The sequence below is a fragment of the Strix aluco genome, chromosome 4 (genome assembly GCF_031877795.1).
Source record: "Strix aluco isolate bStrAlu1 chromosome 4, bStrAlu1.hap1, whole genome shotgun sequence".
Classification (NCBI taxonomy): Eukaryota; Metazoa; Chordata; class Aves; order Strigiformes; family Strigidae; genus Strix; species Strix aluco.
In genome coordinates, this window is record NC_133934.1 from 29419081 (window position 1) to 29443701 (window position 24621).

Consider the following 24621-nt stretch of genomic DNA (forward strand, 5'->3'; position numbering starts at 1 on the left):
CACACATTGCTGGGTCATGTTGAGCTTCTTTGTCAACCAACACCCCATAGTCCTTCTCTGCAGGGCTGCTCTCAATCCACTCATTGTCCAGCCTGTATTTGTGCTTGGGATTGCCCTGACCACATGCAGGACCTTGCGAGGTGATTCTCCCCCTCTACTCTGCTCTCATGAGACCCCACCCGGAGTACTGTGTTCAACTCTGCGGCCCCCAACAGAGAAGGACATGGAGCTGCTTGAACGGGTCCAGAGGAGGCCACGAAGATGATCAGGGGGCTGGAGCACCTCCCTTATGAAGACAGGCTGAGGGAGTTGGGGTTGTTCAGCCTGGAGAAGAGAAGGCTCTGGGGAGACCTTATAGCAGCCTTCCAGTACTTAAAGGGGGCTACAGGAAAGATGGGGAGTCTTGATAAGGATGTGCAGGGATAGGACAAGGGGTAATGATTTTAAACTGGAAGAGGGTAGATTTAGATTAGATATTAGGAAGAAACTGAAGAAATTCTGTACTGTGAGGGTGGTGAGACACTGGAACAGGTTGCTTAGAGTAAGTTGTAGATGCCCCCTCCCTGGAAGTGTTCAAGGCCAGGTTGGACGGGGCTTTGAGCAACCTGGTCTAGTGGAAGGTGTCCCTGCCCGTGGCAGGGGCATTGGAACTAGATGATCTTTAAGGTCCCTTCTAACGTAAATCATTCTATTATTTTATGATTCTTCCAGATATTGTTTCTTTTTAATGCATCCGAGTACACTGGCAAGCTTCAGTCTTTTGAATCTAAATCCATCAATTACCCTTACAAAGATACAATTAGTTACACTTTACAGAATCCTGTTCTGAAATTCTATTTAAGGGCTTTAACTGTCTAGATGAAAAAATATGCTGTCTTTTAGCTTTCTGAAGCTTTAAGTGCCACTGCCTAGACACACTAAGGATTAATTTCATTCTCAGAAGCACAGAATAGTTGAGGTTGGAAGGGACCTCTGGAGATCATCTGGTCCAACCTCCTCTGCCCAAGCACGGCCACCTAGAGCCCGGTGGACACCCAGGACCATGTCCAGACAGCTTTTGAGTATGTCCATGGATTGAGTCTCCACAACCTCTCTGGGAAATCTGTGCCAGTGCTTGGTCACCCTCACAGTAAAAAAAAATATTTCCCGATGTTCAGGAGGGACCTCCAGTGTTTCAGTTTGTGCCCATTGACTCTTGTCCTGTCACTGGCCACCAGTGAGAAGAGCCTGTCTCCATCTTCTTTACACCCTTCCCTTCAGGCACTTATATACATTGGTAAGATGCCCCCTCAGCCTTCTCTGGGCTAAACAGTCCCCGCTTTTTCAGCCTTTCCTCATAGGAGAGAAGCTCCAGACCCTTAAAACATCTTTGTAGCCCTTCACTGGACTGTCTCCATTATGTCCAGGTCTCTCTGTTACTGAAGAGCCCAGAACTGGCCATAGTACTCCAGGTGCAGCCTCACCAGTGCTGAGTAGAGCGGAAGGATACATTTTCTAATGCAGCCCAAGATACCATCAGCCTTTGCGGCAAGGGCACATTGCTGGCTCATGTTCAACTTGGTGACCGCCAGGAACCCCAGTCCCTTTTTTGACAAGCAGCTATCCATCTGGGCGGCCCCCAGCATATATCGGTGCAGGGGGCTGTTCCTTCCCAGGTGCAGGACCCTGCACTTTTCCTTGCTGAACTTCATGAGGTTCCTGTCAGCCCATTTCTCCCTCCTGTTGAGGTCCCTCTGGATGGCAGCATGACCCTCCAGTGTGACAGCCTATTCCTCCCAGTTTGGTGTCATCAGCAAACTTGCTGAGGGTACAGTTTACCGCATCCATCATGCAGGTTATTAATTAAGATGTTGAATGCATTTGGGCCCAGTATTGACCTTGGGTACATTGCTAGTTCCTGCCCTTCAAACAGACTTCATGCCTCTGATTGCCACCCTCTGGGCCCAACCATTCATCCAGTTTTCAATCCACCTCAATTTTCAATCCATCTCATTAACATATAACAGAATGAAATTAATTACTGTGACTCCAATACTGTGTACAGCTGGGAGAAATCTATTTCTCCCCCCAAAATTAAATATCAGTACCATTATTGTCATCCCTGAGAAACCTATCTGTTTGCATGCAGTTCTATGTTATGTTACAGCTTTTACAGAGTAGAGGAAGCAGAGCAATAATTCAACAAGGAGCAAACCAAAAGCACTTCAAAGACTGAAACAAAGCTTGAAAGGGCAGGAAACAAACACATGGACAGGGCTCCACTGAGTTAAAGAAACTTCCCAAGGTCAAAAGAACACAGAACAGAATTTGCTGAGAAAAAGAGCTCCTGAGCTGACTGCAACCAAGCCCCAACACACAACCTTCAAGACCACAGTCAGCAAAGGCAGTTTTGTTTGTAAATCTTTTTCATTTTTATTCTGCCTTATCAAGTTTCTTTCAGTTAAAGGATTAATTTTTTTCTTTTACATTCTAATAAAGCTTGGCTTTTTGAGTTTAAAAGCCTTTTAATCTCATTTGGGAAGTAACTGTAATAAAAAGATTCTCCTCACAGCTCTGACTCATGAAGATAGTGAAGACTCTCATATGGTCTCTTCCCAAGACTCCTGCTGTAGAAAGAGTCACATTTCTGTGTAATTTTTACTCCTAAACAACCTACTGCTACATAAGTTTGTCTGCTAGAACAGAGTCCAAATATTTTTCTCCATCTATATTGCCCACAGTCTTTGTTTACAATTCTCATGCAGACAAAACAGCTCCCCAGAAATCAGTGCAACAAAAATTAGACCAGAAGTGAGCCATATGTTTATAGCGAGTTATCCTCTTCAATGCTGTTTACTCTAAGCTAAATCTGCTGCTACTGTTTCATATACTTCATTCCTTCCATCCTCAAGGTTAACAACAAAAATTTGAAAATAAATTTCACGCTATATAAAACTTTCCTATGAACAAATATAATTTGGACTTAATAAGAAGGGAACAGCTTTTCCATGTATTGTTCTGGGTCCTATTAAAAACTGAAAAGCTATGTGTAAGCACTAGCAGTCATAATTCAGTTTATACAAAATAGAACAAAGCATAAAAATTCAAATTTTTATTTTCTTTCTCAAATATTGCTAAATATTGCCAAATATTTAATAATTAAATGGTGAAGAGCAACTAAATTTTTGGGAGTACAAAATACTTTCATTATTACGGAAATGTCAGTCACTGTGAAAGTTACTACTGAACTGTCTTGAAACTGAAGTGAAACACCTTATGAATGAGCCTAGGATAAGGCTTAAATTTGATAGCATATACTTTGATTGAAGGAGAAGTGTTTTAGCAATTAAAAAAAAAAATTTCATAAATTTGATTATTAATTCATTATACAATTATAAACTTCAGTTATCTATAATGATCCCTACAGGAATAAGGCAGACTCTTCAAACTACTCATACACTTAAAACTCGCATACATTGGCTGGACTTGAAGAAAATACATTTTCAGGGTTAATAATAATTTTTGCCATTTCTTTTTCATTAATTGAAGTTTAGTAGCTTTGCTTTTTTCTCAATAGAAAAAGAAACCCCTTCATTCCAAGGAGATGAAGAACATAGCTGACGTCACACATGGCTGTGGCCTTTGTCAGAGAGCAGACATGCCCAAAGGTCTCTTCTTTGTAGCACTCTGAAGATGGAAGATAACGAAAACCAAACCAAATATCCCAAACTAACATACCTTTAAAAGTGTGTTTAATTTAAACCAGGAAACAGCAGTTTTCACTGCTGTGAAAGAAACATAATTTTCGGGTTATTACTTGGCAATAAAAATAACCAGTACGAGGTAACAGTAAGGTTGTCCGGAGTGTCTTAATGGTGTATTTCCATGCTTTAATAAGTGTTGATAAAAATGTTCCTCTAATATGTCCTGGTTTAACCAGGATAGGGTTAAGTTTCCCCAGCAGTGGGGGGGAGCTCTAGCCGGGTTATTCAGATACCATGCGGACGTCACATCCTGGCAGGTCACATTTTCCTGGCGCGGGAGCGCGGTGCACTCGTGGTTTTGTACATTGTGCTTCAAACTGCTGTATTTGGTAGCTATTTTGCTCTGTTCATTGCTATCACTATTACTGTTATTGTTATTGTTGTTGCTTGTTGTGTTGCTATTGCACTGTTGTATTAAACCTTTCCTTATTTCAGTCTTGGGGCTTTGTATTTCACTCCCTTTGTGGGGGAGGGGTAGCGGCCGCGTGGTCTCAGACCCCGGCAGGGGCTAAACCACCACATAATCACAGTCAGTCACTGAGGTGAGCTGTGCCAGTGCCGTCTCAATCTGCAGTGGAGTGGCAGATCTTGGTGCACAGCGGGGTTTCCTGAGACAGAGAAATGCCAGGGCGGCAGAGAGACTTGCCAGGAGCCGGCAGCTCTCGCAGGAGATGCTGACAAGGCCTGGGCATTGCCAGAGCAACCATGGCCACCCCACACCTATAAAAAGCAGCCTAGGGAGCACGAACAACCAGAGCATGGCACAGCAGTTTGTGTGGCAGTGAGTCATCATCCTAACAACTCAAGAAGTGAGCTCAACTGGTGGTCATCACCCTCTCAGAAGGAGCTTAGCTACAGTATCCACCCAGCAGCAAGCTATGTCCTCGGCACTCCCCAGAATGGATGTGAAAACCCAGAGAGAGCTCCCACAAAAACATGCAGACATCCAGGTCTCAGGCTGCAGGGTGTGCCAGAGCCTTTCACTGGTAATGGATGGCAGTAGTGAGAACAGCTGTGTGAGGTGTGACCAAGTAGACCATCTGCTCACCTCGATGGCAGAGCTATAAGAGGAAGTAGAAAGGTTAAGGAGCATCAGGGAGTCTGAGGAAGAGGTAGACAGGTGGACCAGGCTCTCCCCTCCCTGAGACAGAAACAGGAACAGCCACCAAAAACAAAGAAGATCAAGGGGATCGTGTATCCTCTCCTCACCAGGCAGAAGGCAGTAGCTTAAATTAAAGGAATGAATGGAGGCAAGTCCACACTTGAGGCAGCAGGTGAACTCCCTCCTTGCCCACGTCACCTTCCCAGGTGCCTCTGTACAGTCTCTGGATGAGGAAGGCCAGTCAATGGATGATGTGGATGATGGTTCATCTACACCAGAGGTGTTGCCAAGGTCAGAAAGGCCTACCCTCCATAGCACAACCACCTCCACAAGGCAGGAAAGACAGGTTATAGTTGTAGGTGAATCCCTACACCGGACAGACCCTTCTCTTAGGGAAGGCTGTTGCCTGCCTGGGGCCCAGGTTAAGGACATCACTAGGAAAATTCCTAGCACAGAACGGTGCTCGAACCATTACCCATTATTGATCTTCCATATGGGTGGCGATTAAGTTGCAACATATAGTCCAAGGGTGATCAAAAGAGACTTCACAGCCCTGGGATGGATGGTAAAGGAATCTGGAACACAGGTAATTTTTTCCTCTATCCTTCCAGTTGCAGGCAGCAACACTGTAAGAAACAGACTATTAATATATGCCTCTGTGGCTGGTGTCACTGCTACAGTTTTGAGTTTTTCAATTGTAGGATGGTCTACACAGCACCAGGCCTGCTGGCATTGGATGGGATTCACCCTTCTTAAAGGGGGAAGAGGACTTTTGCTCACAAGCCAGTGGGGCTCATTGACAGAGCTTTAAACTAAACTTGAAGGGGGAGGCACATAGTATCAGGCTTGCCTGTGACACGCTGTGGGACAACACACCAAGGTTAGAGGGATGGTGTGCTAGCAAGGGCCCTCAACCTGTTGCTCTGAGATGCACTGGGTACACTGGAGCACACTTGAAATCTTACTGAAATGAACCAGGGGCTCCTGAGGTAATAGGAGCCAACAGGGTGATAGGAGTCCCCAGTGACTGGTAAAAGGGAAACACTGCACTCATTTTTAAAAGGGTAGAAAGGAGAACCCTGGGAACTATCAACCTGTCAGCCTCACCTCTGTGCTTGAGAAGATCAGGGAACAGATCCTCCTAGAAGCTATGCTAAGGTATGCAGAGGTCCAGGTCCCAGGCGGCAGGGAGTGCGTCAGCCTATCAATCCTGTCGGAGGCAGCAGTTGACAACACCTGTGTGTGTTGTGATCAGCTGGATGACCTGCTCAGCCTGGTGGCGGAACTCAAAGAAGAGGTTGAAAGGTTAAGAAGTATTAGGGAGTGTGAAAGGGAAATTGATTGGTGGAGTAGCACCTTAGCACCCCTGAAGAAAAAGGAGCAAATGGAGGCTCCAGAAGAGGCAGGCGATCCCTCACCCTCTTGCTACCAGGCAGAAGGAGGGGACCTAAGAGATGGGGGAGACTGGAAACAGGTCCCTGCTCAAGGAGGCAGGAAAATCCCCTCCCGACCTCACTCACCTTCCATGGTGCTGTGGTGGTTTAGCCCCTGCCGGGGTCTGAGACCACGTGGCCGCTGCCCCTCCCCCACAAAGGGAGTGAAATACAAAGCCCCGAGACTGAGATAAGGAGAGGTTTAATACAACAGTGCAACAGCAACACAACAAACAATAACAATAACAGTGATACAATGAACAGAGCAAAGTATATACCGATACAGCAGTGAGAGAACCGGCTGCGCCAACCCACGCGATCACCGATTCTTCCCGCACTCGCGCCAGGATGTGACGTCAGCATGATATATGAATAACCCGGCTAGAGCTTCCCCCCCACTGCTGGGGAAACTTAACCCTGGCTAAACCAGGACAGGTGCCCCTTCACAATAGATTCGGGGCCCTGGAAATTTTGAATGAAGTAGAGAAGGATGAAGAAAATGAGTCAAACAAGGAGGAAGATCAAGGTCCTCCAAGGCCGGGTGACTCTAGATCAGGTATTAAAACCAATTCTAAAAAAGAACCCCAGAAGGGTCATTGTAGTGGGTGACTCCATTCTGAGGGGTGTCAAATGCCCAATATGCAGACCAGACCCGCTTCATAGGGAAGTCTGCTGCCTCCCTGGGGCCTGGCTGAAGGACCTCATGACTAAACTCCACACTCTAGTGAGACCCAAGGACTACTACCCTTTCTTGGTTTTTCAGGTAGGTAGCAACGATATTACCAGAGAAGTCCTAAATCAATGAAGAGAGATTTCAGGACTTTGGGGAAACTGGTTAAGGGGTCAGGGGCACAAGTAGTGTTCTGCTCCATCCCTTCAGTTGCGGGGATGGATGAGGAAGATTACAGGAGAATTCAACAGATGGACTTGTGGCTCCGAGACTGGTGTTACCATCAGGGCTTTGGATTTTTCAATCATGGGTTGGTATACAGGATGCCAGACCTTTAGGCATCAGATAGGAAGCACCTGTCCCAGAGGGGGAAAAGGATCTTGGGGCAGGAGTTAGCTGGACTCATTGAGAGAGCTTTAAACTAGATTTGAAGGGGGAAGGGGACAAAACTGGAACTCCCAGACATAAGCCCGAGGGAAGATTATCAGAGTTTGTGGGCTGTTGTGCCAGCGATGACCCTCATCCTGCTATCCCACTAGAGGCAAGGGATGGTGACATGCAGCACAACAAAGATGCAAGGGATATTGATTGATCAGTAACTGTGGAAACAGCTGTGAAAGGTCAGGCCAGACTTAGGACCTCTAAATGCAAAAAGGTGCTGGGGACATCAGCCCATCTGAAGTGCATGTATACCAATGCACACAGCATGGGTAACAAACAGGAGGAGCTTGAAGCCATGATGAAACAGGAAAATTGTGATGTAGTGGCTATCACAGAAATATGGTGGGATGTCTCCCATGACTGGAGTGCACCAATTGATGGCTACAAGCTCTTTAGGAGGGATAGACAAGGAAGGAGAAGTGGTGGGGTGGTGCTGTATGTTAGGGACTGTTATGATTGCTTCGAGTACAAGTGTAGTGAAGACAGGGTGGAGTGTCTTTGCGTTAGAATCAGGGGGAAGGCCAACAGGGCAGATATTGTAGTAGGAGTCTGCTATAGGCCACCCATCCAGGACAGAGAGGTGGATGAAATATTCTATAGGCACTTAGGAGAAATCTCATGATCGCTTGACCTTGTTCTTGTGGGAGACTTTAACTTCCCAGACATCTGCTGGAAATACAACACAGCAGAGTGGGACTAGTCCCAGAGATTCCTGGAATGTGTGGCAGATGATAACTTCCTGACACAGCTGGTGAATGAACCGACCAGAGAAGGTGCCCTGCTGGATCTCCTCTTTGTGAACAGAGAAGGACTGGTGGATGACATGGTGGTTGGAGGCTGACTAGGGCATAGTGACCATGAAATAATAGAGTTCTCTATTCTTAGAGAGGCCAGGAGAGGGGGCAGCAGAACTGACATCCTGGACTTCCAAAGGGCTGACTTTGTCTTGTTTAGGCATCTGCTTGACAGGATCCCTTGGGAGACAGTCCTGAAGGATATAGGGATCCAGGAAGGCTGGGCACTCTTTAAGAAGGAAGTCTTAATGGCTCAGGAGCAGGCAGTCCCCAGGTGCTGTAAGAGAAGCCAGCAACAGAGAAGACCACCCTGGCTAAACAGGGAGCTTTGGCTGCAACTCAGGGAGAAAAGGAGAGTTTAAGGCCTTTGGAAGAAGGGACTAGCCACTCACAATGATTACAAAGATGCTGTGAGGCTATGCAGGGCAGAAATCAGGAGGTCTAAAGCCCAGCCAGAAATTAATGTGGCTTCAGCAATCAAGGACAACAAGAAATGTTTCTATAAGTATGTCAGTAGCAAAAGAAAGACCAGGGAGAGCCTCCACCCCCTGCTAGACGCAGGAGGAAACATGGTAACAAGTGATGAGGAAAAGGCTGAGGTGCTTAATGCCTTCTTTGCCTCAGTCTTTAATAGCAAGACTAGTTGTACTGAGGGAATCCAGCCTCCTCAGCCAGAAGACAGAGACTGGGAGAATGACCCCCCTGCATTCGAGGAGGAGACAGTCAGTGACCTACTGCATCACACAGACACACACAAGTCTATGGGACTGGATGGGATACACCCAAGGGTGCTGAAGGAGCTGGCTGGGGTGCTCGCCAAGCTGCTTTCCAGCAGTCCTGGCTGACCAGGGATGTCCCGACAGACTGAAAATCGGTCAATGTGATGCCCATCTATAAGAAGGGTCGGAAGGATGAGCCGGGAAATTACAGTCCTGTCAGCTTGACTTTGGTGCCCAGGAAGCTGATGGAGCAGCTCATCCTGAGTACCATCATACAACACATGCGGGACAACCACATATCAGCCCCAGTCAGCATGGGTTTATGAAAGGCAGGTCCTGCCTGACAAACCTGATCTCCTTCTACGACAGGGCGACCTGCTTACTGGATGAGGGAAAAGCTGTGGATGTTGTCTACCTTGACTTTAGTAAGGCCTTTGACACCGTTTCCCACAGCATTCTCCTGGCGAAACTGGCTGCTCACGGCTTGGATGGGCACATGCTTTGCTGGGTAAAAAACTGGCTGGATGGCCGGGCCCAAAGAGTTGTGGTGAATGGAGTTAAATCCTGTTGGCGGCTGGTCACGAGTGGTGTCTCCCAGGCTCGCTTTTGGGGCCACTCCTCTTTAACATCTTTATTGATGACCTAGGCGAGGGGATTGAGTACACCCTCAGTAAGTTTACAGATGACACCAAGCTGGGTGGGAGTGTTGATCTGCTCGAGGGTAGGGAGGCTCTGCAGAGAGACCTGGACAGGCTGGAGCGATGGGCTAAGGACAACTGTATGAGCTTCAAGAAGGCCAAATGCCGGGTGCTGCACTTGGGCCACAACAACCCCCAGCAGCGCTACAGGCTTGGGGAGGAGTGGCTGGAGAGCTGCCAGTCAGAGAGGGACATGAGGGTGTTGATTGACAGCTGGCTGAACATGAGCCAGCAGTGTGCCCAGGTGGCCAAGAAGGCCAATGGTATCCTGGTTTGCATCAGAAACAGTGTGACCAGCAGGGACAGGGAAGTGATCTTACCCCTGTACTGGGCACTGGTGAGGCCGCACCTCGATTACTGTGTTCAGTTTTGGGCCCCTCACTACAAAAAGGACATTGAATTACTTGAGTGTGCCCAAAGAAGGGCAGAGAAGCTAGTGCAGGGTCTGGAGCACATGTCGTACGAGGAGCAGCTGAGGGAACTGGGGTTGTTTAGTCTGGAGAAGAGGAGGCTGAGGGGAGACCCCATCGCCCTCTACAACTACCTGAAGGGAGGTTGCAGAGAGCTGGGGATGAGTCTCTTTAACCAAGTAGTAAGTGATAGGACAAGAGGGAATGGTCTCAAGTTGCGCCAGGGAAGGTTTACACTGGATATTAGGAAGCATTTCTTTACAGAACGGGTTGTTAGGTGTTGGAAGGCCCAGGGAGGTGGTGGAGTCCCCATCCCTGGAGGTGTTTAATAGTTGTGTTGACATAGCGCTTAGGGATATGGTGTAGTTGGGAACTGTCAGTATTTGGTTAATGGCTGGACTAGATGATCTTCAAGGTCTTTTCCAACCTTGATGATTCTGTGATTCTGTGATACGGAGGACAGGGAGGTGGTTCGAGACAGCCAGTATGGCTTCACCAAGGGCAAGTCCTGCCTGACCAACCTAGTGGCCTTCTATGATGGAATGACTATATCAGTGGACAAAGGAAGAGCTACAGATGTTGTCTATCTGGAATTCTGTAAGGCCTTTGACATGGTCCCCCACAACATCCTTCTCTCTAACTTGGAGAGATATGGATTTGATGGATGACTGTTTGGTGGATAAGGAATTGGTTGGATGGTCACATCCAGAGGGTAGTGGTCAACAGCTCAATGTTCAGAAGGAGATCAGTGATGAGTGCTGTCCCTCAGGGGTTTGTATTGGGACCAGTACTGTTTAATATCTTCATCAATGACATAGCGGGATCGAGTGCACTCTCAGCAAGTTTGCAGACAACACCAAGCTGAGTGATGTGGTTGACATGCCTGAGGGACAGGATGCCATCCAGAGGGACCTGGACAAGCTCAAGAAGTGGGCCTGTGTAAACCTCATGAGATTCAACAAGGTCAAGTTCAAGGTCCTGCAGCTGGGTTGGGGCAACACTTGCTATCTGTAGAGGCTGGGGGATGAAGGGATTGATAGCATCCCTGTGGAGAACAACATGAAGGTACTAGTGGATGAAAAGCTGGACATGAGCTGTGAATGTGCACTCACAGCCCAGAAAGCCAACCGTATCCTGGGCTGCATAAAAAGAAGCATGGCCAGCAGGTCGAGGGAGGTGATTCTGTCCCTCTACTCCGTTCTGGTGACACCCCACCTGGAGTACTGTGTTCAACTCCGGAGTCCTTAGTATAGGAAAGACATGGATCTATTCGAGCGCGGCCAGAGGAAGGCCACAAAAATGATCAGAGGGATGGAACACCTCTCCTGTGAGGAAAGGCTGAGAGACTTGGGGTTGTTCAGCTTGGAGACAGTGCAGCCTTTCAATACTCAAAGGGGGCTTTTAAGAAAGACAGGGACAGACTTTTTAGCAGAGCCTGCAGTGATAAGACAAGGGGTAATAGTTTTAAACTAAAAGTGTGTCGATTCAGACTAGATATAAGGGAGAAATTTTTTAAAATGAGGGTTGTGAAACACTGGAACAGGTTGCCTTGAGAGGTGCTAGGTGCCCCATCCCTCGAAACATTCAAGGTCAGGTTGGATGTGGCTCTGAGCAACCTGATGTAGTTGAAGATGTCCCTGATCACTGCAGGGGGGCTGGACTAGATAACCTTTAAAGGTCCCTTCCAACCCAAACTGTTCTATGAGGTGACTTAGGAACTTGAGAGGGGCAAGGACTGCAGGAAACACAGCATCTTTTATCAGACAAGCTTTCAGGCAAGTAAGTCCTCCTTCATTTTGCTATTTCTGCTGTGTATTTCAAGAAGTTCTTATTTGATGTCCACCCTCTCTCCCCAACTCTTACCAAATATCCTAATAAAAGACATCCTCTGCCTATAAACCCTGTGTCATTTAACGGGCTTTCTTTTAAAGGTAATCTTAACTCACAAAATTTATAATGCTTGTTTTTTCATGACATGTAGTATTTTTATTCTTATATTACTAATTTCTTATTTTCCCATTTCTAATGGAACTTGGGAGCCATAGTCTCACAGGCATTTTTAAATTTTTTATCCCACATTAAAAACTGAAGTTAATACTGATAGGGAAAATTAAAAGATAAAAATATGTAATACTTTTTATGTAACAGAAATTATATCAACCTCCATTAAATAAATTGTAGGATATTAGAAGAAAAGCAAGCTCTAGCCTCATTCACATTGAGACCAGGAGGAAATTGAAGCCATCATTTATTCCTTGGAGTATCCCAGATAAAATCTATCAGCAACTTCCTTAAAAGCAGCTTTGTGAGTCTTGGAATGCCCAGGCTCTTAAATCACTAATAAGAACAAATCTTTTGAGATGAGTCTAAACTTCACAGTCTGGAACTCAACCTCAGGTCTGACATTTTCCAAAATCTGAATGCTCAGCACTGTTTTGTGGCACCATGTCCTACTATAGTCCCTATTTAGTAATTGTTCCATGTTTTCCTTCTTTCCTTTTTTTTTTTTCCTTTTCATTGTTTTCCTACTGTACATTTGCTCAGCTTTTCTAAAGGTGTTAGTAGTCCAAGGATGTTTTTGTCAACACAGAAAAACACATAGGAGCTCTAAGAATACATACTACCACAGAAAAATAAATAAGAAATTATGATATTAAGCATGTATATTCACTTTTCTTAAGCATTTGTATTCTTTTTTTTTTCTACTGCAGCATATACTAGGATTTACTTAAATAAACCACATCCAGGGTTGAGGCCAAGAGAACTTTCTAAACAGATGATTTTGCATCTGCTGTAAAATCAATGCCGAGGGCTAGGAAAAAGATGCAACTAACAGTCTTCAGTTTATTATCAGAATTGCTCTTCTGACGCATGTTACTGATCCATTGAAAAAAAAAAAAAATGCCCTAAAAGACTTTTAATTTCCACATGGCTCCTTGAAGAAATCTTAGACTCTGCTTCCAGAAATAAAATTTGATAGATCAGAAACACATGCTGCTGCCAGTGAGCAAAGGTAAACACCTTCAAGGGCAACTGAGCGAGTCAAAATGTCAATATATGCAAATACTATGCAAAGCTCCTATTCTGTACCAATAACCTTCTTTAGATTTTAGATTTCCCTGAATGGATTCAGTGCTTCAATAGAACACTGAAGGGTTTAAAAAACTTACTGCAATGGACCTCATCACTCCAATCATCACAGTCATTGTAGCCATTACACTGCAGTTTTCCTGGGATGCAGATCCCACTGGCACACAAGAAACTCTCCTCTCCTCCACACAGTGCTGGAAAAGACAAGAAAAGAAAGAATGCATGTTAAACTTTTCAGGGTAAGAAGAAATAAGCAGAAGTGAAAGATAGTTAGAACAATGAGTCTTAATTGATGCACTTAAGCAAAAAACCCCAAATTAATCAAATTCAAGAAAGTGCAAACTGGCATTTTCATCTAACTTTTGTTATTTCAAAAACAGGTATCTAAGCCGAGTTAATCAGTGAAGTTCAATCTAACATTAAGTCTAAAAAGCAGCTGTACAGAATAACTGTTTAAAACTGACCTTAGGATGGGATTAAACAGGCTCTTTTTTTTCCCATTAAATAGATGCATCAAATTAAATATCCAATTAAATTTACAATATATGGATCTTCCTAGCCTAGGTGTTCAGGAAAGATTACCAGGTTTAGACTTAACAGTGTCATAGCACAAACACCTTTCTAGAGGGGAAGGATTCCTCAAACACTCTTATAACTCCCTGAACACTAGAAGACAGTCATCATTGCTATTCAATATACGGGGCATTGACATACCTAAAGAGACAAAAAAAAATCAGCCTAGAGCTTTGGGTATCTCACTGGAGATACCTTCCAGGGCCATTACGTTCAGAGGGAGGGAACTTATAACACTTTCCCATTCAAGACCTTCAAGGCACATAAATTACAGAGATGCTGATCACCAATAATTTGTTTGCCCTTTAGTCTACGCAACAGAGACCAAACTTCCAAGCTCTCTTTAAAAACATTGACTGAGAAAAATCCCTGTAAAGCATACAGATGGGGAAGGATATCAAGCGAAAATTACATGGGGATGCCAAGTAAAGATGTCAAGTAGAAAAGCAAATATTTAGTACAGAACCTAGTGGTTGTTTTTTGGGGGTTTTTTTATACAAAAGCCACAGTTAACAGTCAGGCTACTCAACAAAGCTAAAGCAAACTGAAAGATTCACCTCCAGTAAAAGATCAGTAAAAAAAACCCAGTAACTTTGCTTTAAGCATACATATCTGAAATGAGAAATAGCTTTCAGAGATGGAGAAAAAAATGTCCTGCCACTTTGCCAATGTCAACTTATTAAATGTATCCATGTGTGAGAACAGCAAATTCAAACAATAAAATCTCATGCAAGTTCAAAATTCTACTCATAGAATTTCCATTGTAATTCAAGCTTTCTATCCAAGTTTGCCAAGAACAGTAAAGATCTCTAATTGTAGCTTTCAAACTTCACCAGAATGCAAATCACAGGTATGAAAAAACATCAGTTTCAGCAGCAGTGGCTACAGAATCTTATTCCTCCATTAAAGTAATTTTGCACCTGATCACAACATAGCTCCATATTACTCATTTTAAAATGCCTAAATTTGCATTTTTCATATTCTTATAGGAGAGTTCAGTTCCTATTTCTTCTCCCTTTATTCCATGAACCTGATGCTTAATAAAGTCTGGAAAGTGTATTTATAATCTACATCTCAAAAGCAAAAACCAAATACATAGTATTCTCATCATAATTTTGTATTCCTCATAACATGTCTACCAACAAGTATATCCACGCAGAATACAGTTTAAAGTTAAATTAAGGAAAAATAACCAAATATCTAATGATATAATTTTTAGTAGCATGAGCTTTTATGACCTGAGTTTGGCACTGCAGTTGATAGCATGAAGGTAACACACTACATAAATTCCAGATGAAGCTGTTAATATATCAAGGACTACGATGATGTCTGTGTCAACATTTTACTTGGTGCTGCACTCAGTAGATTTCCTAGCATAAGGAATTATCCTTAACAGTGAAGTATTAACCACAATAATGTGCTGATCAAACACATTCTTTGGCAAACAAAAACTGACCTTAAGTGAAAGATGAGTCCTAAACTCACACACTGCTAATGTCCCATTTAAAGTCTTCTTTCTGGAGCCAGCATTTCACTTACAAAAGGAGGGGAAGTTCTTTTTAATCTCTTCCAACAAAACAGTCTGTCATGAAGCAACTCAGAGCATACATGAGTAATCTCATTTATATGTCTTCAGAAGAATGGACTTATAAAAATGAAACAAAATGGAAAGTAAAGTGGTGCTGATGAAATCTGGCAGTGTTTCACAAAGCATACAGGTAGAATTGAAGGCGATGAAAGATGAAAGGTAGAAAGAGATGAGAATCATGAACTAATAAATATTGATTCTCCATGCTGCTACATCAATTTTTATCTGCTTTATTTTGTTGTTAAGCCATACTGTTTCATTGAATTTCAGGAATTCGTTATTTAGTGGTGATCTTTTGATTTTAGTATATCAAAATATTTGATTTAGTGTATCAAAAAATAAAACTTAATGGAAAATATTTCTTAAAATCTCAAACACATGGCTTTTATCTTACAGTGCTTTAGACTCCAGGATAGCAAGCGTTATGCCTCCTTTTTTGCACATGTGAAAAGCTCGGATAGGAGGCCCAGGTGATTTGTCCAATGACAAACAAGGAATCAGGTGAGCAATTCAAAGTGGTTTATAGAAGTTTATTCCTAAAAATCTAAACCTAAATCAGGAATTAAAAAAGGTATCTCCCTGTTCTGACAAAGTAAGCTTCTTACCTCTTGAAAGGTGCTGGTCTTCTCAACAGTATCTTATCAAAAATTTTGGCTGTTGGTGGGAGACCAATATCACAAAATCACAGAATCACAGAATTGTCTAGGTTGGAAAAGACCTTGAAGATCATCCAGTCCAACCATCAACCCAACATAAACAGTTCCCAACTACACCATATACCTCAGCACTATGTCAACACAACTATTAAACACCTCCAGGGATGGGGACTCCACCACCTCCCTGGGCAGCCCATTCCAACACCTAACAACCCGTTCTGTAAAGAAATGCTTCCTAATATCCAGTGTAAACCTTCCCTGGCGCAACTTGAGACCATTCCCTCTTGTCCTTTCGCTTGTTACTTGGTTAAAGAGGCTCATCCCCAGCTCTCTGCAACCTCCTTTCAGGTAGTTGTAGAGGGCAATGAGGTCTCCCCTCAGCCTCCTCTTCTCCAGACTAAACAACCCCAGTTCCCTCAGCTGCTCCTCGTACGACATGTGCTCCAGACCCTTCACCAGCTTCGTTGCCCTTCTTTGGACACGCTCGAGTAATTCAATGTCCTTTTTGTAGTGAGAGGCCCAAAACTGAACACAGTAATCAAGGTGCGGCCTCACCAGTGCCGAGTACAGGGGTAAGATCACTTCCCTGTCCCTGCTGGCCACGCTATTTCTGATACAAGCCAGGATAGCATTGGCCTTCTTGGCCACCTGGGCACACTGCTGGCTCATGTTCAGCCAGCTGTCAATCAACACCCCCAGGCCCCTCTCTGACTGGCAGCTCTCCAGCCACTCCTCCCCAAGCCTGTAGCGCTGCTGGGGGTTGCTGTGGCCCAAGTGCAGCACCCAGCATTTGGCCTTCTTGAAGCTCATACAGTTGTCCTTAGCCCATCGCTCCAGCCTGTCCAGGTCTCTCTGCAGAGCCTCCCTACCCTCGAGCAGATCAACACTCCCACCCAACTTGGTGTCACCTGCAAACTTACTGAGGGTGTACTCGATCCCCTCGCCTAGGTCATCAATAAAGATGTTAAACAGGAGTGGCCCCAAAAGCGAGCCTGGGAGACACCACTCGTGACCGGCCGCCAACAGGATTTAACTCCATTCACCACAACTCTTTGGGCCCGGCCATCCAGCCAGTTTTTTACCCAGCAAAGCATGTGCCCATCCAAGCCGTGAGCAGCCAGTTTCGCCAGGAGAATGCTGTGGGAAACGGTGTCAAAGGCCTTACTAAAGTCAAGGTAGACAACATCCACAGCTTTTCCCTCATCCAGTAAGCAGGTCGCCCTGTCGTAGAAGGAGATCAGGTTTGTCAGGCAGGACCTGCCTTTCATAAACCCATGCTGACTGGGGCTGATATGTGGTTGTCCCGCATGTGTTGTATGATGGTACTCAGGATGAGCTGCTCCATCAGCTTCCTGGGCACCAAAGTCAAGCTGACAGGACTGTAATTTCCCGGCTCATCCTTCCGACCCTTCTTATAGATGGGCATCACATTGACCGATTTCCAGTCTGTCGGGACATCCCTGGTCAGCCAGGACTGCTGGAAAGCAGCTTGGCGAGCACCCCAGCCAGCTCCTTCAGCACCCTTGGGTGTATCCCATCCAGTCCCATAGACTTGTGTATGTCTGTGTGATGCAGTAGGTCACTGACTATCTCCTCCTGGATTGCGGGGGGGTCGTTCTCCCAGTCTCTGTCTTCTGGCTGAGGAGGCTGGATTCCCTCAATACAACTAGTCTTGCTATTAAAGACTGAGGCAAAGAAGGCATTAAGCACCTCAGCCTTTTCCTCATCACTTGTTACCATGTTTCCTCCTGTGTCTAGCAGGGGATGGAGGCTCTCCCTGGTCTTTCTTTTGCTACTGACATACTTATAGAAACATTTCTTGTTGCCCTTGACTGCTGAAGGCAGATTAATTTCCAGCTGAGCTTTAGACCTCCTGATTTCCGCCCTGCATAGCCTCACAGCTTCTTTGTAATCACTGTGAGTGGCTAGTCCCTTCTTTCAAAGGCCTTAAACTCTCCTTTTCTCCCTGAGTTGCAGCCAAAGCTCCCTGTTTAGCCAGGGTGGTGTTCTCTGTTGCTGGCTTCTCTTACAGCACCTGGGGACTGCCTGCTCCTGAGCCATTAAGACTTCCTTCTTAAAGAGTGCCCAGCCTTCCCGGATCCCTATATCCTTCAGGACTGTCTCCCAAGGGATCCTGTCAAGCAGATGCCTAAACAAGACAAAGTCAGCCCTTTGGAAGTCCAGGATGTCAGTTCTGCTGCCCCCTCTCCTGGCCTCTCTAAGAATAGAGAACTCTATTATTTCATGGTCACTATGCCCTGGTCAGCCTCCAACCACCACGTCATCCACCAGTCCTTCTCTGTTCACAAAGAGGAGATCCAGCAGGGCACCTTCTCTGTTCATTCACCAGCTGTGTCAGGAAGTTCTCATCTGCCACACATTCCAGGAATCTCTGGGACTGGTCCCACTCTGCTGTGTTGTATTTCCAGCAGATGTCTGGGAAGTTAAAGTCTCCCACAAGAACAAGGTCAAGCGATCATGAGATTCCTCCTAAGTGCCTATAGAATATTTCATCCACCTCTCTGTCCTGGATGGGTGGCCTATAGCAGACTCCTACTACAATATCTGCCCTGTTGGTCTTCCCCCTGATTCTCACACAAAGACACTCCATCCTGTCTTCACTACACTTGTGCTCAAAGCAATCATAACAGTCCCTAAGATACAGCGCCACCCACCACCTCTTACTTGTCTATCCTTTCTAAAGAGCTTGTACCCATCAATTGGTGCTCTCCAGTCATGGGAGACATCCCACCATGTTTCTGTTATAGCCACTACATCACAATTTTCCTGTTTCATCATGGCTTCAAGCTCCTCCTGTTTGTTACCCATGCTGTGTGCATTGGTATACATGCACTTCAGATGGGCTGGTGTTTTGCCCCCTTCCCCCTTCAAATCTAGTTTAAAGCTCTGTCAATGAGCCCAGCTAACTCCTGCCCCAAGATCCTTTTCCCCCTCTGGGACAGGTGCTTCCCATCCAATGCCGAAAGGTCTGGCATCTTGTATACCAACCCATGATTGAAAAATCCGAAATATCCTTCAGCCCTGCTGTTGCCTTCACTTTGGTAATGGACAGTTTTTCAGGCTTGGTCTTACTCTAATACCTTTCTCTCTTCTCAGTCTCTCACACTTCCAATGATGACCAGCACCCTTTCTAGACCTAGGTCTAAGATCTCCATGGTTTTGTACTATTTCTCAGTTGCATTGGTTTTCTTTTCACTGCTATTCTTAATCTGCAGCTACCAGGTACAACCTACAGCCTAGAATGCATCTTTTTGCCATTCTTTTGCATTCTTGAACCTACCAGGACAACCTGCCCATAGTGATTGTCAGAGCCATGAGTGCACCAATATGGCCTGAACGGCCCTGACCAGCCTCCCCTGGGGCCTCCACCCACACCCCGCCCATGCACTCAGGCTCACCTGAGCACTGCTGGAGGCACAGCCTTATATCCAACTCCACCTCCTGGATGGATCCCTCACATAGACACCGTGGCTGATCTGTAGCCCTAACTTTGGCCCTGACTCCTAGGTGGGCTTGGAGCCACTTTGGAGCCTTGCCACCAGTCCTGTCTCTGGGCCTGCCTCCTGACTGGGCTCTCTGATTGGACCCTGGACCTAGTTCATCACTATGCCATGTCTGGGGCCAGCTCTGCCTGCTGCATTCAGGCTCTGCATCCCAGCAGTCTGACCTCAGGTCCCAGCTTGTCTGCCTGGAGGGAGCAGCCCAGCTCATGCTGCTCCCTGATGGTGACCTCGGGTCCTTGGCTGCTGGGTTACAGCAGGCTGATCGCTCAGCCTGACTCCTCATGGTGCCTCATTTCTGTTCGTCTGATGCTACCTGGCAGTCAATGACATATCTCAAGTTCCAACAGCTGTTTGACGCCTCTGGCTGACTATATTAGAAAAATAATGTGATACTGACAGGCAGATAGGGAGGTATTCCTTGTCCTCAGTTCTCCATTATTTCAGTTATCCCAGATGCTACCTCTGCCTTTCCATGACTTCACAGTACGCATGGAAGACATCTTTCACTGCAAAAGTAGTGTGTCCATTGTTCCTGCAGAGTGTATTAGGTATGCCACCATTTGCAAAGTGAGCATTCACTTTCTTTAAAACTATGCTTTCCTGAGCACCGTCCAAGTAACCCAACTCCTAGACATTAGAATATTAATAACTGTTTTTTCCCCTTCATTAAAAGTGAACAGTCATGTTTTCACATCTAGAAGGGCTCTTACATTTTCAGTAGAGTGCAAAATCATCTTTTGTTGTCAGTCTATAATGATTATCACAGTTGCAACATATTATCTATCTCATGATAACTGCACTTAAATCTGATGGAAATAACACTGCCTCATTTTAAGGAAAGTCCCACCTGCAAATGCAGCTAATATTCCCTCACACAATACAAGTCTCCATCACTCTTTTCCCTAAAATTCTTTATTTTCTATTTTTTGATTTATAAAACATCCCCCATTAGTTTGTGGTTGAGGAGCAGACAGAAAATTTCTTTGAAAAACTCATTACTTTCTCTAGTAAAATTGAATTTTATGCCTTGTCTTATTAAATACCATTACCATGTCTTATTAAATACTTGATTTGATTTTTAACAGTGAAAAAAATCAGCTACAATATCCAAAAAAAACAAACATTATGTTATTCATTAAAGATCAGCTAATTTATAAAAGCACTATGAAGCAACACCATAAAAAAAAAGCGTAGGCAAGGCAAGATGTTCTTACAGAGTAAGGAATCTTTTATGTGTTCCAGAGATAAAGGTTCTCTTCCTAGGTCTGCTGCAAACTTTTTGCATCACCTTGGACAATTCAGGCAATCTGTGCCTTAGCTCTATACCTATAAAAAGATGAAAAAACTTCTCGGTTTTCTTGAGGTCTTTGAGGAGAAAAATTATTAGCCTCAGTACTACAAAGTTAATGCTGCAGGACTCTTATGAACTTATTTTCACACTGATGAATTGATATTCAAGATTTCCCACAGGGATTGAATTATATTTCTGTTTTGGGAAACATCAGGACAGCTGTCAGAGGAACATCACCGAATGCAAGAAAGTCAAGAGGAAAACCTGAAAAATACATCTCAATGGAAACAATATGATTTTTGAGATAGAACAAAGCCATTTAAACCTGCTATCAGTAAATGACCCATTTTAAAAGACCTCAACAGGCAGTCATGAAAAGACTCTTACACCTGATAAATCTGCCCTTGGGACTGTAGAAGGAGCCTTTAATGTGCCTACAAAAAATACAATAATTTCTGCTCATGATCAGCCTTTCTGTATAGCAACGTGATATTCTTCACAATTTGCCAAACCACTAAGTGTACAGTGGATGCTGTGACATACCACTGAGCACCGGACATGCCTAAACATGCAGAGGGTGTTTTTCAAATATGACAAATAGCTCTAGCTTGCACTGACTGCAAGTGCAATTAATTATCCATATTTCCAATTTTATTTGTGGTGCTAGCATAGCAGTTCTTTCTATTGCACTGTGGCAATGGATATACACACACTCTCAGCACCTTCATTTTTACTCTTAACTTTTGGCAGCAGGGGACTATTTTTTTTCAACATATTTACATGTTTTTCTAAGACTGAAATATTATTTTATCATCCCCAAGAAACATGGCAATCTTAGACTTGTCAACTGACATATACACCCTTGTATGAAGAATGTGTTTGTAATAAAAACTTATGTGAATAATTTCAGAATCTTTTCTATTACATTCCCAGGTGCATTCTCCACTTGGGCAGCACATGATCTTGATTTTACAAGAAAAACATTATTTTCCACTTGTGTAATGGGGCCATGGTTATTGCAGCGAAAGCGATTTATGCAATACATTTTAAAGAAGGTTTCTAACAAGCAAGGTAGGGCAAAACCACCAGCACCATCCTTTTGCACACTCTTATTATGTGCTCCTCAGTAGGTGCCCTCCCTACCCACTGTAAGGTTGGACACGTTTCTTAACTTCTAACTGAAGAGTTACAGCCTCCCCTCTATTCTACCACTTTTGGAAGAGTATTACAAACTGCAAATATGATAGTCTTAACAGCAACATAAGGTTAGATAGCATTCATATTCTCATTTTACAGGGGAAAAAAATGAGCCACTGAGATATTAAGGTGAAAATAATTAATAATAACTTCAATTGTCCAATCTAAGACACATCAGTATGTGATTTTTTTTTTTTTTCCTAGGGAATAAAGACTCTGATGTTATTTTCCACGTTCAAAAAATATCTCCTGTCACCTTTACTTGTAGCTGCAAGAGCATGTTTCAATTGTGAATAAACCTCAGCTATAAAAATAAGGAGTCCAGTTAATTGGAAGTGTGCAAACAACAGTTGAGAAAATTTTTATTCCAGTGCCTTGCTCAACATTACACATGGTCTCTGCAACAGTGACAGGGAAAGAATCTCATTCTATATTATAACATCACATTTTCTTTATTATGAGCCAATCTGTTGTGTTTCTCCAGTTCCCTGCCTTATGCATTGCACTTTCCAATTGCTACAATCAGTAAGCCCTACGGGGGACCCTAGAAAAAAATAGCCTTCCTCAGTATGGGCTCCAGTTCCCTGTAGACCAGTGTTTATCCCACAGACGATGATGTCAGGTAAAAATAGAATATGATAACATAATCAAAAGATTGTAATTCATCATACAAGAAAGGCTGTTTGAGGTTGGAAAGGCAACTTTAACTGACTCGGAAATCTTACATTCTTCTAACTTAGGCTTTTATGCTATTTCCTGCATGTTCAAAAAAAAGAAAACAGCATAAATACATCAAAAATAACCATTAAAGGAACCATCTTGATTTGCTTGCAGATCTCCATCAGTACAGAACTTCACTGGTACTAAGAAAGCAACAACAGACTTCTACCTTCTGTGTGAATATGCCAATTTGACCTGGGAAAGGATGTTTATCTGACCATTTTTCCAACAGATCAGAAGAGCAAAGATTCTGGAGTCCCATATTCATTTCTGGACAGTGAACAAAAATGTGTTCAAGCACTTATAAATCATTGACTCTCCCTTCCTAATACATCTCTATCCTATTCTGCTCCTATCAATTCTGACTTCCATCCCAATCCACTTCTCCATTTCTTCTTACCTGAAGTGAGCATCTTCCTATTTATCTTGTATGTTATATGCAAACAAAAAGACGACTGAAATCAGTTTTCCTCCTCTCAGTTTTAGCACCCAGCAGCAATCAGAAGGAATTTTAAGAAAAATTAATCTCACCTCTTGCAGTCTTCTAATAGGCGATGACTGCATATGTTTGGTCCAGTCAGTGCAGTGTTCAGGGCAAGGAGAGCACACACACTGTGAACAGTACTTCCAATGAATGTAATTTCTGCTTTCTACCAAAGTTTTCAGGAGGTTGACAATTTGATCATACCTCCAAGGATCAGATTTTAATGGAAATTATAAAAACCTTGTCTTATGCTGTAAAACAAACACTTTTGTTGGATGTTGAATTTCGATATTTGATCTGAAACCTAGAGGATTTAGATTTGCAACCATTTATAAGACTTTCTTGAACACTGCCAAACAGCTGCATACTCAGAAATGCTGGGACAGTTTGAAATAAAGAAAAAGAAGAAATAAAGCCTGAAATAGGTGTCTGAAGTAAAGAAATATATGGACCATCCCACTCAGATTTGAAGAAGAAACAATGTTAGGTAAAAGGAAGCCAAAGCAAATGGAAGCAATCCTGGCTGACAGAGAAACTTGCTTGTTTTAAACCTTCCCCAGAAAGGTTTACAATCTGGAAAAGCTTCCAAAACCCCTGACTAAACACCACTGGTGGCAAAAAGTGCTTTTTATTTTACCTGGGTCTGGTGTACTATCAAGAGTGTCTCTGAGGAGCCAAGACCATTTATGTGCTGTACTTCCCAGCTAGATTGCTGGAATGCCATCTATGGAAGATTAGGCGGGTGGGTCCCTGGAAAACTGCAGATAGCACAGACTGAAATAAACATATTATTCTACCATCCTCAAGACCGACATCTGGTTGCATTTCAAGGTATAGCAACAGACAAAGCACTGTGTATCTGTGAAAATAACCATGAAAAGTGCTGCTATTTTTTTTTCAAAGTGAAGACAACATTCACTGTCTAATGCTATAAAAGACGTAGGAGGTATCAAATAAAATTTTCTTTAAAACAACCAAAAGGGGATACTCTTCATACAATGCATACATAAGCTGTAACACTGCAACAGGATACTACAGGTGCTAAAATGTACACAGATCCATGAAACAAAGGGATACATTAATAGAAGAAAAATCTATGGTGGGTCACAAATTACAGAGAAGTCCTTGAATCTTAAACAGATGAAAAATACAGGAGTATTTTGGAAAAGTATTGCCCCATAGCCTTGCCCTGTTCTACTCTTCTCTGGGCATCTGATTTTGGTAGCTTTTGGAGTCAGCATTACAAGGTAGATGGACTTTTCATCTGACTCAATACAGTCACAATAGCACAGTGAGACACAGAGAAATCCCTGTATTCATTCTCTTGCCCGCAAATTTTCATCACCTGCTCTCTGTACCCTATGTACTCTGCAGTACAGTGTATTCATCTTGTAGCTGTCAATTCTATAAAGTTTTGATACTAGGATCATGATCACAGAATTAGGAAAGTTGGCAACTCCTTCCCCCCAGGAAACTGTCCATTCCTCC

At 43.8% G+C, this 24621-nt stretch overlaps 1 protein-coding gene across 7 annotated transcripts in view; it reads right to left on the reverse strand.

The window, feature by feature from the left end:
• Positions 1-24621, reverse strand: part of CORIN (corin, serine peptidase) — a 174111-nt gene that overhangs the window by 59126 nt on the left and 90364 nt on the right. For all 7 annotated transcript variants that reach the window (XR_012623065.1, XM_074822462.1, XM_074822460.1 and 4 more), the window contains exon 6: positions 13181-13294. Coding sequence is in view for 6 of the 7 variants with exons in the window: in XM_074822462.1 (XP_074678563.1) it covers positions 13181-13294 (114 nt within the window). In the remaining variant the exon portion in view is untranslated. The remainder of the gene's footprint in view (positions 1-13180; positions 13295-24621) is intronic.